At 41.0% G+C, this 14726-nt stretch overlaps 1 protein-coding gene across 1 annotated transcript; it reads left to right on the top strand.

Annotated features, from left to right (window-relative positions):
• The first annotated feature begins 814 nt into the window (after positions 1 to 814).
• Positions 815 to 1207, top strand: LOC118486352. Its single transcript, XM_035982739.1, has one exon. The coding sequence runs from the start codon at positions 815 to 817 to the stop codon at positions 1205 to 1207; it is 393 nt and encodes a 130-aa protein (XP_035838632.1).
• The last annotated feature ends 13519 nt before the right edge of the window (positions 1208 to 14726 follow it).

Genomic DNA, 14726 nt, shown 5'->3' with positions numbered 1-14726 from the left:
CTTAGCGAATTACCTCTCTAGTGGCAGTGTTATGAAAGGAATGTCCACACAACAAAAGAAGCGTTTAATTAGTGAGGCGAGGAAGTATGTGTGGGACGATCCTTTTCTCTTTAGGATAGGAGGAGATAGAGTTCTTAGACGTTGTGTGTCGAGAGAGGAAGGGTGGAACATCATAAAGCATGTGCATGAAGGTCTCACGGGAGGACATCATGGTGCACACTCCACCGCTCAAAAGGTATTCGATTGTGGTTTTTATTGGCCTACCGTTCTTAAGGATGCCGAGGAGTTCGTTAGGATGTGTGATGCATGTCAACGAACCAGCAATATTTCCGCCAAAGATGAGATGCCTCAAAACCCCATACAAGTAGTGGAGGTTTTTGACGTTTGGGGCATCGACTTCATGGGACCTTTCCCAACCTCCAAAGGAAACCGTTACATACTCGTGGCGATCGACTATGTGTCCAAATGGGTTGAGGTTCAAGCTCTTCCCACAAACGAAGCCCGGGTAGTGTTGAAATTTCTCAAAACGCTCTTTTCCCGATTCGGTACTCCTAAATCCTTAATTAGTGATCGTGGCACTCACTTTTGCAATGCATTGATGGAGAATTTGCTTGCATGCTACGGTATCACTCATCGTTTGTCTACCGCATATCATCCACAAACAAGTGGACAAGTGGAGAATGCAAATCGCGGTATTAAACGAATCTTAGAGAAAACTGTGGGTAAAAATAGGAAAGATTAGTCGGAAAAGCTAGACGATGCATTGTGGGCATTTAGAACCGCCTACAAGACACCTTTAGGAACCACACCTTTTATGATCGTCTATGGAAAAGCTTGTCATCTTCCCGTGGAATTAGAGCATAGAGCGCTTTGGGCGTTAAAAACCGTTAATTTAGACATGACCGAAGCCGCTAGGAAGCGTTTCTTTCAAATTCATGAGCTTGAAGAGCTTAGGGATACGGCATATGCTCGATCGTTGGGAATAAAGGAGAAAACGAAGTTGTTGCATGATCGGAGGTTGAGAAAAGTGAAGGAGTTTAGCAAAGGCGATAAAGTGCTTCTCTATAACTCGCGATTGAAGCTTTTTGCAGGTAAGTTGAAATCGAAGTGGTCGGGACCTTTTATGGTTCACTATGTGTTTCCGTATGGAGCGGTGGAAATCATGGATGAGAAGGATGGCCGTACTTGGAAGGTGAATGGCCATTGATGCGTGTTAGTGTAATATATGTTTTAGATATATATTTTAAGCCCTTTTTACACTTTTTAGCCAAGTTTTAAATTTATAAAACATGATATTTACTAACACTAAACACACATATGGGCAAGTGCACCCATCATGGACGTAGTATAGTGTTGGTAAGATACCGATGTCGTCCAAGGACACAAGAGCCTTTAGTACCGGTTTATCCTCAACGTCTAATCAAATCAAAATGTTAGAAAAAAAGATTTTTAAACTAAGAAAATAAAACTAACTAAATGCTGAAAAATAAAATAAACATAAAAACAATAGACAAGATGAATCACTTGGATCCGACTCGTGTATTAGTATAACCTTTGATTATTTTCGCACTTTTGCACTTGTTTAAGAGATTATCTTAGTTATTGTAGTAGGCCCCTCTTTTGAAGGCGACGTTACCCTCAACCCAGTAGTTTGAGTCAGCAAGGATACAATCCTAAAGGGTTGGATTATTGAAAGATAATGAATTAAGTTATTAATGCAAATTATGGTAGGCCCCTCTTTTGGAGGTGACGTTACCCTCAACTAAGTAGTCTGAGTCAGTAGGGATACAGTCCTAAATAGCCGGGTTATAGTATTAATAGTAGTTAACTTTTGAGGGGATCAAAGAGTTTGGACCCCCGCCATCCAATACCTTTGGGTATTGAAGGAGGTCCTACTAAATTTGACCCAGGTCCCTTGCAGGACCTCTAAACGCTGAACAAGGGCAAGACCCTTACCAAACCGTTCCCTTAACCCCCGACCAGGTAGCCAACATACCTCCATATAGACCGTGGAGATATGAATGGTGAAAATTTTTTATTTTATATAGACAGTAAAATAATGCCAAGACACCACGGACAAACGATAAGGAAAAGTCACCTTCAACATAAGCAACTAGTTATTAAAGTCATTAATACAAAACCAAATAAAAAGTGCAAAAGATTAAAAATAAAAAGTATTATACTAAACACTTGTCTTCACCAAGTGATGTAAGAGACTTAGGCAAACATGGCCTTGATTGTCAAGAACTCTTACGATCAATCTTGGATCCCGAGACGACTCACACACTCTATGATGGACAATGGATGATGGTGGTGGATGATGGTGTTGTGATGGTGGTGGGTGGTGGATGAAGTGTGAGAGAGGTGGTGTGCCAAGGGATGAGATGCAATGAAGCCAAGCACTCCTATTTATAGGCTGAACAGAGGCCTGAGCACGGCCCCGTGTCCGCTGGGCACGGCCCCGTGCCCGTCTGACACTATCTCTCCTCATTAATTGTAATTCGCAATTACAATTAATGCGCCTGCAGTACTTTGGGCACGCCCCCGTGTTCTTTGGACACGGCCCCGTGGTGAGCATTAGAAGCTTCTACAGGTTTGTCTTTTCTGCTGCTTCTTGGGCACGGCCCCGTGCTCGCTGAGCACGGGGCGTGTTCAGTCTTCTGCCTTCTCTGTTTTGCTTGGGAGGATGCTGTCGAGGGGTCGGGCAATCCACTTTTGTTCCTTTTCTTGTATTTATGTTAGATTTAGCTGCCTTTTTGCTTCTTTTGTTAATTAGAGCTCATTTAATCCTGAAAATACAAAAGGAAGACAAAAACACACTTTTTCCAACATTAGTACTTAAAAAGGGTTAGTTTTATGCCTTATTTGATGAAATTTATATGTTGCATTTTACACACATCAAATACCCCCACACTTGAATTTTTGCTTGTCCTCAAGCAAAACTCCTTAATATGTCGCTTACACTCCCAAATGGAATGGGTAGAAGAAAAGGTTTTGGCTTGTTATAGAGTGTCTGGATTTTCCAAGATTGTTTAGGTTTTATTTTACTTATTTACAATCCTATTCGTCATGATTTATTAAAAACTTTTCATAAGGTAAATTATTTATTAAGGCATCACATACTTTTCTAAAATTCCATTTATATACAAGTTCACATACCTCACGGGAGAAATCACTCACACTCGGCCGAAAGTGTATTTTTAGTGAATCACTCGAGAGCGGCATGGAACTTATTCCTACCATAAGCTTGCCAAGCAATCAATCCTCCTCCTTTTTAACTTTATACCTTTGTAAATATCAGGAGGACTTTTTGGGTGAAGGGTTAGGCTTGGGCTAAAGGTGGGTGGTTGAGTTAGTGGTTAGTAGAAAAGGGCGAAAGTCGTAAAAAGCGTCGGTTTTCGTAAAACATTTTGTTTTTGTGACTTTATTTTAAATGAAGTATTTATCCAAACAAGCTTTTGTTTGAGGAGCTTTGTTTGCTTATTTCTAACTTCATTGTAATATATATATCTATATATATATATATATATATATATATTTAGTCACATGAAAACCGAGCTTGTTACTAAAGTAAAGGGTAAAAATAAAAGGGTTTTTGGTGGGTAAAAAGGATTTTGGGTTAAGAAATGAAAAGGTTTAGGCTCAAAGGGGTTAACTAGGGGGAGTTTTTGGGTATGTGAAAAGAAAAATAAAAATAATGGTGTTGAAAGAAAAAGGGTTAGTCCTAATGCCTCCATCATTTACTTACCTGGGTTTAAGTTGGTAAGGACCAGAAATGAATTGTCGTGGCAAGTTCTAGAGTCGTAAGAACCAAGCGGCTATTCACACAAGAAACGAAAAATGAGCATTTAGTTTAAAGATGTATAGTTGTATGCTCTATAAAGGCTCAAAACTCACTTTTGTGGGAATGGGTTTTTATGTGATCAAGTATATATATATAATCGAATTTTAACTAAGCTTGTCATGTCGTTTCATAATTTTCTTATGTTGGTTCTTTTTATCACGACGCTATCGGTTGTAAACTTATAAAAATATAACCTTGTTAGTCTTAGAATTCCCAACTTAAACTTAGACAAAATTAAAAAAAAAAAATTGAAAAAATTTGGGGTGATTAGCGGTTCCAATAGAGTTTTGTGTAAGGCTTGTTATTAGGACTTGCAAAATTCAAGGTTTTAGCACCCCCCCCCCCACACTTAAATTACACATTGTCCTCAATGTGTCCCAAAAATAAATTTTTAGGTTGATTGGATGTGTAACATTGTGTTTAAAAGCAAAAATTTATGTTACTGGCAGTCTGGACACGGCCCCGTGGGGACCGGGCATGGCCTCGTGTTCAGGTGCCAGTAACAATAATTAAAGAAAAGAAACAGAAGCCTGGACACGGAGGCGTGTTAGGTGAACACGGCCCGTGTCCAGTTACCTGAAATGGGCATTTGTCTGCAGGGTGTTCAGCAAGGGGCCGTGTTGGCTGGGCACGGCCCATGCTGAACTGACTGTAAGGGAGAAATTCTTGTCGGGTGCCTTGTTTCCGTGCATGGGTTTATGTTTCTCGTTTCCCTTGTCATCCTTGACCACCATGAGTGTGTTTTATTCCTGCAAATTAAAACTAAAAGATTAAACTTAAACTAAGGATAGTTCCGCGGATTGCCTCCGTGGTGCGCCACGTTTATAAGGGTCCTTGGCTAGACCCAAGGCAAGGTTATATGTTTTCTGAGCGGGGTGTTTTGCATCCCATGTTGCACCGTCGGAGAGCATCATCCAAACTTGAATCAATAACCTTCATGTAATTGACCGGGTCATCGTCCTCTATTTTCTTCCCAACCCCGAACTTTACTTCATCATCCCCGTATTTCAAAGTGAGTGTTCCGTCATTCATATCTACCCCTGCTTGTGCGGTGGCGAGAAATGGTCTCCCTAATATGAGGGGGACTTCGGTGTCTTCTTCCATATCAAGTATGACAAAGTCGGCCGGGTAGACGAAATTGTCAACCTTGACTAGGATATTTTCAATGACACCTTGCGGGAATTTGACAGATCGATCAGCAAGTTGTATACTCATTTTTGCAGAACTCGTTTTTCCTAGGCCGAGTCTTTTGAACATTGATGAGGGCATGAGGTTAATGCTAGCTCCAAGGTCGGCTAGTGCATTACGAACGGGGGAGTCACCGATTGAGCAAGGAATTGTGAAGCTTCCGGGATCGATTTTCTTTTGGGGGAGTTTGTTGAGTACGAGGGCAGAGCATTCTTCGCCTAGGTTAACTAATTGCAATGTTTCAATTTTCCTTTTATGAGTGAGGAAGTCCCTCATGAACTTAGAGTATTTAGGCATTTGGGTTAGGACATCAATGAAAGGAATATTGACATGCAATTGTTTTAGTCAACTTTCGAATTTTGCGAATTGCTCATCGGTCTTTTGTCGGATTAACCTACCGGGGTACGGAACTCGAGGAGTCTTGGTAGGCTCTGATGAGGGAGGGGAACCTTTCTCTTGTAAGGGCGGTGTTACGGTCTCCTCGGTAGGCGGCAGGCTTTCCGTAGGACCCACGGTGCGGTCCCGTAGTGTTATGAGATGAACTTGCGCCTTTGGGTTTGTTTCGGTATTGCTTGGTAACGCGCCTTGTGGTCTCTCGGAGAAATTTTGTGCTAGTTGACTTATTTGTTTTTCGATGTTTTGAATACTAGCTTGTTGATTTCTAAAATTTGATTCTAATTGTATAAATCTATCCGAGTTTTTCTTTTCAGTGTCGGAGATGAGGCCAGATATAGTATCTTCAAGCCTTTCTCGTCCACTCTGTTGTTGAGGGAAATTTTGTGACTCATTTCTTGGTTGTTGAAAGTTTATTCGTTGGGTTACGTTTTGTTGGTTACTACCATTGTCGGGTTCTCTCCAACCAAGGTTAGGGTGATTTCTCCATCCTTGGTTGTAGGTGCCCGTTGGAGGACCCGACGGCCTAGGTCTATTATCAATGTAGTTTACCGATTCTTGTTGATCGTCTTTTTGTTTCATACAACTCTAATTTTCATGTGGCCCACCACACCCTTCACAAGCCATAACCGAGACCGTTTTTGTCATTTCCAATTTTTTTATTTTTGAAGAAAGGGCCTCGATTTGGGCTTGTAAAGAAGTGCTTTCATCAACCTTATGGGCGCCAGGGGCAATGGATTTATTGCCTCGGGGAGTGTGCCACTGAAAATTGGTTTGAGCGATTTCCTCAATTTGATTATATATTTCATGCGGGCGACGATTACCTAAAAGTCCCCCGGAGCTAGAGTCCAGTGTTTGCCTTGTGTGTGGCAACAGCCCATTATAGAAAGTGGACACTTGTTGCCATATCGCAAGGCCGTGATGTGAACACTTTCGCAATAGCTCCTTGAACCTTTCCCAAGTTTCATATAAGGATTCCCCGTCCTCTTGTGAATTTGTATTAATTTCAGTCATTAATTTAGCCGTTTTAGCGGGAGGGAAATACTTATATAGAAATTTTTGGGCTAGTTCATCCCAAGTGTTTACCGATCCAGCTGGGAGGGCGTTAAGCCAAGATTTCGCTCGGTCTTTTAGTGAAAAAGGAAACATTCGGAGGCGGATGGCGTCATTTGATGCTCCATTGATCCGAAAGGTATCACATATTTCTAAGAAATTAGTAATATGTAGATGGGGATCCTCGTCCGCAAGCCCATGGAAGGTTGCGGAGTTCTGAAGCATCTGTATCAAATGCGGCCGAAGTTCGAAGTTATTGGCTTCAACATTCGGTGCATTGATGGCGGCGCCGAGGTTACCTACGGTGGGTCGTAGATAATCCATGAGGGTACGTTGGTCCGCCTTTGGAAGTGGGTTTCCCGAAACCTTCTCTTGGTTTTTGGCTTTTAGTCTTTTTCTGAGAAAGCGTTCGGGTTCTTCTAGAGGTTCTTTTATGTCCTTATTAGAACTGGAGCTCATACACTACGTAGGGTTGGCGTCTAGTTCCAAGTCCTGCAACAAAAACAGAAAAGAATGCTGGTCAGAAGGTTCACCACGGCCCCGTGCTCAATGAACACGGCCCGTGGTCGGAGTTACAGTGATTGTTTTCCAGATCCCAGTTACTGGAGGGTTGGACACGGCCCCGTGTTGCACCGACATGGCCCCGTGGTCAGCCTTCTGTAACTTGGAAAACTAAAAACTGCCAGTAACACGCTGGGCACGGCCCATGTCCGACCAGGCACGGCCCGTGCTGAGCTCTGCAGAAGCTGAAAAACTAAGAAAATCCTAAAAAATTAAAAAGAAAATAAAAAAATGATTAGGCCGTTGATTCCTAACTTTCTTAAAATCCTTGTGTCCCCGGCAACCGCGCCAAAAACTTGATGCGTGTTAGTGTAATATATGTTTTAGATATATATTTTAAGCCATTTTTACACTTTTTAGCCAAGTTTTAAATTTATAAAACACGATATTTACTAACACTAAACACACATATGGGCAAGTGCACCCATCGTGGACATAGTATAGTGTTGGTAAGATACGGAGGTCGTCCAAGGACACAAGAGCTTTTAGTACCGGTTTATCCTCAACGTCTAATCAAAATCAAAATGTTAGAAAAAAAAAGATTTTTAAACTAAGAAAATAAAACTAACTAAATGCTGAAAAATAAAATAAAAATAAAACCAGATAGACAAGATGAATCACTTGGATCCGACTCGTGTATTAGTATAACCTTTGATTATTTTCGCACTTTTGCACTTGTTTAAGAGATTATCTTAGTTATTGTAGTAGGCCCCTCTTTTGAAGGCGGCGTTACCCTCAACCCAGTAGTTTGAGTCAGCAAGGATACAATCCTAAAGGGTCGGATTATTGAAAGATAATGAATTAAGTTATTAATGCAAATTATGGTAGGCCCCTCTTTTGGAGGTGAGGTTACCCTCGACTAAGTAGTCTGAGTCAGCAGGGATACAGTCCTAAATAGACGGGTTATAGTATTAATAGTAGTTAACTTATGAGGGGATCAAAGAGTTTGGACCCCCGCCATCCAATACCTTTGGGTATTGAAAGAGGTCCTACTAAATTTGACCCAGGTCCCTTGCAGGACCTCTAAACGCTGAACAAGGGCAAGACCCTTACCAAACCGTTTCCTTAACCCCCGACCAGGTAGCCGACATACCTCCATATAGACCGTGGAGATATGAATGGTGAAAATCTTTTATTTTATATAGACAGTAAAATAATGTCAAGACACCACGGACAAACGATAAGGAAAAGTCACCTTCAACATAAGCAACTAGTTATTAAAGTCATTAATACAAAACCAAATAAAAAGTGCAAAAGATTAAAAATAAAAAGTATTATACTAAACACTTGTCTTCACCAAGTGATGTAAGAGACTTAGGCATACATGGCCTTGATTGTCAAGAACTCTTAGGATCAATCTTGGATCCCGAGACGACTCACACACTCTATGATGGACAATGGATGATGGTGGTGGATGATGGTGTTGTGATGGTGGTGGGTGGTGGATGAAGTGTGAGAGAGGTGGTGTGCCAAGGGATGAGTTGCAATGAAGCCAAGCACTCCTATTTATAGGCTGAACAGAGGCCTGGGCACGACCCCGTGTCCGCTGGGCATGGCCCCGTGCCCGTCTGACACTATCTCTCCTCATTAAATGTAATTCGCAATTACATTTAATGCGCCTGCAGTACTTTGGGCACGCCCCCGTGTTCACTGGACACGGCCCCGTGGTGAGCATTAGAAGCTTCTACAGGTTTGTCTTTTCTGCTGCTTCTTGGGCACGGCCCCGTGCTCGCTGAGCACGGGGCGTGTTCAGTCTTCTGCCTTCTCTGTTTTGCTTGGGAGGATGCTGTCGAGGGGTCGGGCAATCAACTTTTGTTCCTTTTCTTGTATTTATGTTAGATTTAGCTGCCTTTTTGCTTCTTTTGTTAATTAGAGCTCATTTAATCCTGAAAATACAAAAGGAAGACAAAAACACACTTTTTCCAACATTAGTACTTAAAAAGGGTTAGTTTTATGCCTTATTTGATGAAATTTATATGTTGCATTTTACAAACATCAGCCATCGTTTGAAACAGTACATTGGAGGAGCGATAAATACGGATGAGCAGGAGGAAATTCCTCTCGAAATCCCACCTAAAGCCACCAATTAGTGTTTTGGGTGAAAGCCCTAGTGTACATTTTGTATCGTTTGTATATGAGTCATCGTTTGCGTTTTTTTTCGTGTTCTAACGAGTATTTTCGTAGCTTTTCGGTGTTTATTTTGTGTCGTTGTGAATTTTGCAGGTTTCATCACCGCTATGGAACGGAAAAAGCATGCGAAAAGAGGTCCCAGGTATGTTTCTTGGACACTTAGAAAAATTTTTTTGGGTTTTGGATGGTTGGGAAAAGTGTTGAAATTTTTTCTAAGGCATGAACATGAAAATTTTACGAAACCTTCTGTGAAAAATGGCCCTTGGCGTGACGCCAAGGGCCTTAGCGTCGTGCGAGGCCTACCAGTTCAAAATTAATTATTTCCGAACCCGTCGCGTTACGCGAGGCCCCCCTGACCCCATGGCGTCACGTGAGACCCCCTTGAACCTGTCTAAAACGTTTTCTTGAACCTGATCGCTGAAACACTTTCCCTTTTCACATCTAAAAACCCTAAGTCGCGAATTTCATAAAAATCACCATAACTCACTCGTTTTTCCACCAAATCACTCCATTCTTCTTCCAAAATCACCACAATCACATTCCCCACAATCTTAACCATCAATTTCACCCAAATTCGCGCTACATTCTCGCGTTTTTGGACAAACTCATGCACCACAAGTTCAAGGCTTCATTTTTCTTGCTTAATCCAAATCCAAGGTATGATTTCTGTGATTTCTCGTTCGTAGGTTACTCTAATTCTTATTTTTAGTGTCGGGTCAGTCATGTTTTAGATCTAGGGTTTGGGTAGGTTGCTAAAGTTAGGATTTTTGAGCCGTTAATGATGTTAGTGGTATGCGAGTGGTTATGTTTGGGATGTTTACACATAATGGGGTTTGCGGATGGTTCGGGTTGGTTTACTTGGGGTTGTTTGAGACTTGTGGGGTATGTTTGGACAACTAGACAACATGTTTGAGCTTTACGGGTTTGTTTGGCTATAACTAAAGAATTTTTGCTAAAAAAAATAGGTTTTTGAACTGATTTTTGCAAATGTGATTAGTTTTCTAAACGGATTTTGTTGCCACAAACGTTGCGCTAAGGTTTACAAAGCTCCACACTCTCACTTGTTTCGCCTCAAGTGTGGGGATATTGTAGCACTTATGCTTAATTGAGGACAATTAAAGTGCCGGGAGGAGATAGTGTACATTGAGTCTTCGGTCGTTCGAGTCATTGAGTTTTGTAGTTTCTTTAGAGTAGTATTTTGAGTCTAGTGTCGGGTTTACTTATATGCATGTACAAGTTCACAACATTTTGCCGGTACTCAATCTCCATTCGGGTAGAATGATGTGTAACTTAAGCTTTTGTAGACGGTAACCCATGTTTTCGGAATTAGCCGTGAATGGAATGCTATACGGCTAATTCTATATATAAAAAAATAATAAAAAATAAACAAAAAAAATTAAAAACACCAAAAATAGCTTGTGATTACTAACAGTCTGCATTGTTTTTCTTGTCAAATCTTTCTTGTTTTGCAGAAACATGTCGGGTGAAAGTTCATCGTCAAACCCAAGAAAAAGGAAGATCAAGTATCGTGGGAACGATAGGAGAGTGTATTCTCGAATTGAGAGGTTGGTCGATCACCCGGTTTTGGATTTTGAAGAGGATACTGAAGAGAGGGTAAAGCTCAAGAAATATGTGGTAACTCAAACATTGGAGCATCGTACGATTGATTGGGAGTGGTTGCAAAGCATGGGAGCTAGTGACCGGGTGGCAGAGTTGTTGGAGCCAAGGCTAAGAGCGTCAATGGACTGTGATTGGCCGCAGTATACTGAACTTACACTTGAGTTCCATTGTACCTTTCGTCATAAAGAGGGTACTTTTGCTGAAAAGGATGCGGTATCGTTCTCATTGGGCAGAAATCTGTATGAAATGAATATTGCTCAGTTTGGAGTGGCTCTGGGTTTTTACACACCGGAGGAAGTGCAGACAGAGGAGTTTGTCAATGGTTTAAGGGGTGTGTACAATCATGCTCGGCCGAACTATTTAGGCCCGGATGACTTGGCTGAATTTTGGGATACAATTTCGACCCAACCGTTCGCCCAAACGAACCTTATCACTACGGTTCGTGATCCGGTATATAGGTATATTCTGAAGTCATTGGCGACTACGATTGTGGCGAGGAAGTCGGGTGAGAATAAAGCAAATTGGTTGGAGATTTTTGCGTTGATGTGTATGGTTGAAAAACGGAATTGGAACTTGGCAAGTTTCTTTGCATGGTCGTGCAATAGACCTCGTCGGGGAGGAAAACGGGCTGCAATGGATCTTGGGCCTTACATAGCTAGGTTGGCAAGGAATATACGGGCTCTCACAAAATATAAGGTTGAGCAGATGCATGAGGGTATGCCAACGGTTCGTTGGGATGTTGCGGATCTACAGTTAGCGGGTATTCTAACACATTCGGACCCGCCAGAGTGGAACTTCGTGCATGGCGCTCCTCCGCAACGACAGCCGGCACCTCGACAGATGTGTGCGGTCCTAGCTCCACAGTAGCCAGTTAGATAGCCGAGACCTGAACCGTTCACTCCTGAGGCTGCTGTTGACTACACACAGCAGAGATTTGATCAGATTGAAAATAGCATGCGGGTTGACCACCAGTGGACGATGCAGAGCCACCACCGACAGGACGACATGCTCAGGTATATGATGTCGGGTATGTCACTAGATGCTCAGATACCTTCACCCTTTGCGGGATTATTACCTCCACCAGTTTATGGAGGCGAGCAGAAGACCCCATATGTCTATGGTCAGTATCCGGGGTATGACCAGTGGGGGGGGCAAAGTGGTTATGCGTATAGTGGTCAGTTCGGGTGGCAGCAGGCTGGAGGTTCGGGGACCCAGCAGATGGAGGAGGATTCAGATGAGGAGTGATGTAGCAGACTGAAGCAGCATATATCCTTTCATGTTTATTTTATTTTTATGCTGTTTCGGTAGTTCGATTTGGTTGTACTAGTTAGACATATGTTTTTATTTTCTGTTTGAATTTCGGATGATGATACGTTGAACGTTTGGTAGTTGTTTGCTATGGTATGTTTACTTTAGGTTGATGATTGGAGCCGCTTTCTGTTCGTTTGAGAGAGAGTTTTGGTATTGTTTGCTGAGCACGTTCGGTATTGGAGGGCGTTTATGTGGAAACGACTGGCACTTTGACAGTCTCACATATTCAGTTAAGTCGTTTTCCTTTTTGTTGTTGTATATTTTTTTTATATTTCGGTGGTAGCTTTTATGTTTAGGTGGTTGTCTAGTCGTATTTTCGTTCTTGCATTAGGGACAATGCAATCTCTAAGTGTGGGGATAGGATACATGTAAATAATCGAGTCTTAATTATTAAAAATACAAAAAAATTAAAAAAAAAATTGAAAAATCCAAAAAAATAAAAAAAATTAAAAAAAATTGAAAAATCAGAAAAATGTCTTTCGAATAAAAAAGAAGTTTGCATTTTTGAACGGATAATGATAGAAAACATGAATTTTGCTCGGGTTGAAATAATAATAATATGATATTAAAATAAATCGAGCTTGCGTCTAGTTAGGGATATGTGGATAGGCCCGGGTTTGGTTTTAAGTCCCTTTGAGCTAATATACCTTAATTGTCGGTCTGCTAGTGGGTTTTCTCCTGGGAGATATGGGAAATCAAAACCGTCAATAATAGTATAAGGGGCACCGTTATAAGTTAAAACCGTTAGAGTTTGTGATCATGCGAAAAAAAAATGAAATAAAAAGTGAGCTAGAAACTAAATGAAAGTAGTGCATTCCTATGTAGTCTGGGCTGGGGATAGCGACTCTACAGCAAGATTACCTCTAGGGTGTGTGAAATCGACTGTGCAAAGAAAAAGAAAATAAGTACCGAAACCTAAGTAATTTGGGTTGGGGATAGCGACTCTACAGCCGGATTGCCTCTTGGTTAGGGAAAGCATCGTCTAGACTCGCGAATGAAAAAAAACAGAGAAAAAAAGAAAAAAAAATGGAAAAAGGAAAAAAATTTTGATTGTAAACTCTCTTGGTTTTGATATAAGACGGTTGGAATTGGTCCAGTGATCGTTCCTTTAGTCCTATAAGCTTGAGGCGGGAGTAGGTGGACTGTGGATTCTAGCGTGAGACCCTAGGTAGACTGACCACATTTAAATTAAAATCACACGATAAGGGTTTGGGATTGGATTCGGGTTTAAAGTGGACAAGTATATTCGCAATCGCAGCTAACGCAAGCCTTGGTTTTAATTAGGTATACCTATAGTTTTCGGTCCGAGTGATTATTTGTCTATGATTCCATTGCATAATTCTTTTTCGAGGACGAAAAAAGAGGAAGTGTGGGGATGTCCAAAAACTTGATGTGTAAAATGTTTAATATATTTTTAAAACACCAAATTTAATGGTCAAACTAGCTTAATTACACACAATCGGCAAGTGCACCGGTCGTTATGTAGTCAAGTCGGTAAGACCGAGTATCAATCCGTGGACACAATGGCGCGACTCTCGATACTAAACTTTTGTCCAGTCCTAGTCTAATAATTTCGAGATGGATTTTTAGATTTTTAATCAACTAAGAAAATTAACTAAGAAAATTACCTAAGAAAGCAGATAAGCAAACAGAACACAAATAACAGATTTGGGTGCAGTCAGATGATGCGAAAGTAGCTACCTAGGCAAGATGCATGTCAATTCACTCACGGTTCTTGGAATGGAATAACTAAGTTTTGGCTACCGGGATCTTAAGGTTCACTAAACAAGACCTAAACTAGCTGGCAGATCATTCTCCAAACAGGTCGCAATCTAGGGTCAAGAAAAGCGTATAAACTCACCGGTTAATGTCAGATCACCTCTCGGTCTCTCTAACTAGGTAGTGGTACCCTAAATCTAGATTACCTCTCGGTCTCACTAGAAACGATACATCTGGGAAGTGTAACGGATGTACGGGGTGGTAACTCTAATTAGGTTCTAACACGGTCTGCTAAAAATCACAAGAAAACCTAGGGTAATTCACTCTCGTGCAATTAACACCTAAACCGTCTAATGATTAAGACAACCCGACATCGAATCTCCTCTCGGTCTCAAAGATGGTAGAATATTTAATTACCAAATAGTTTATTAATTTGTTCCTAGGGTATACTACGTCTAGCAACCACAAGATTTAGTCGAAAACACAAAGTTAACGAAATCACCTAACCCTAGATTAAATTAATACGCAATCAATTTTAACCAAGTAAAGGTGGAACAAAAATAAACCATCAATTATTAAATACGCAGAAACATTAGAACCATGACAAGAGCACTTTTACCATAACACTAAGCCAAAACAATAGTTAACCAACAAAGAAACCGTAAATAATACTAACAATTATCCATAGCCTAGGTAGCACAAAGAAATTTAGCCAAGCATGGTCAAGAACGAAGCATAAATAAAGTTAAAGCAAACGGGTTCAGAAAACATTGTTCAAGTATTCAAGTCTAAATAAACTGAAAACAATAAAAACAAAGTCTAACCGAACAATCTATGAACTTTTAGGCTAATACTCTTCGTTGTTGCTATCTTCCTGCTCGTCTCTTGCGTGCCTCCAAATCCTTTC

This window comes from Helianthus annuus, chromosome 2, assembly GCF_002127325.2.
Source record: "Helianthus annuus cultivar XRQ/B chromosome 2, HanXRQr2.0-SUNRISE, whole genome shotgun sequence".
NCBI classification, from domain to species: Eukaryota; Viridiplantae; Streptophyta; class Magnoliopsida; order Asterales; family Asteraceae; genus Helianthus; species Helianthus annuus.
The sequence above is the reverse complement of the archived record's forward strand: the minus strand, read 5'-3'. Positions and strand labels throughout refer to the sequence as shown.

Excerpts from the sequence above, each read along its gene's own strand:
- LOC118486352 (XM_035982739.1), top strand. The coding sequence starts at position 815 with ATGATCGTCTATGGAAAAGCTTGTCATCTTCCCGTGGAATTAGAGCAT.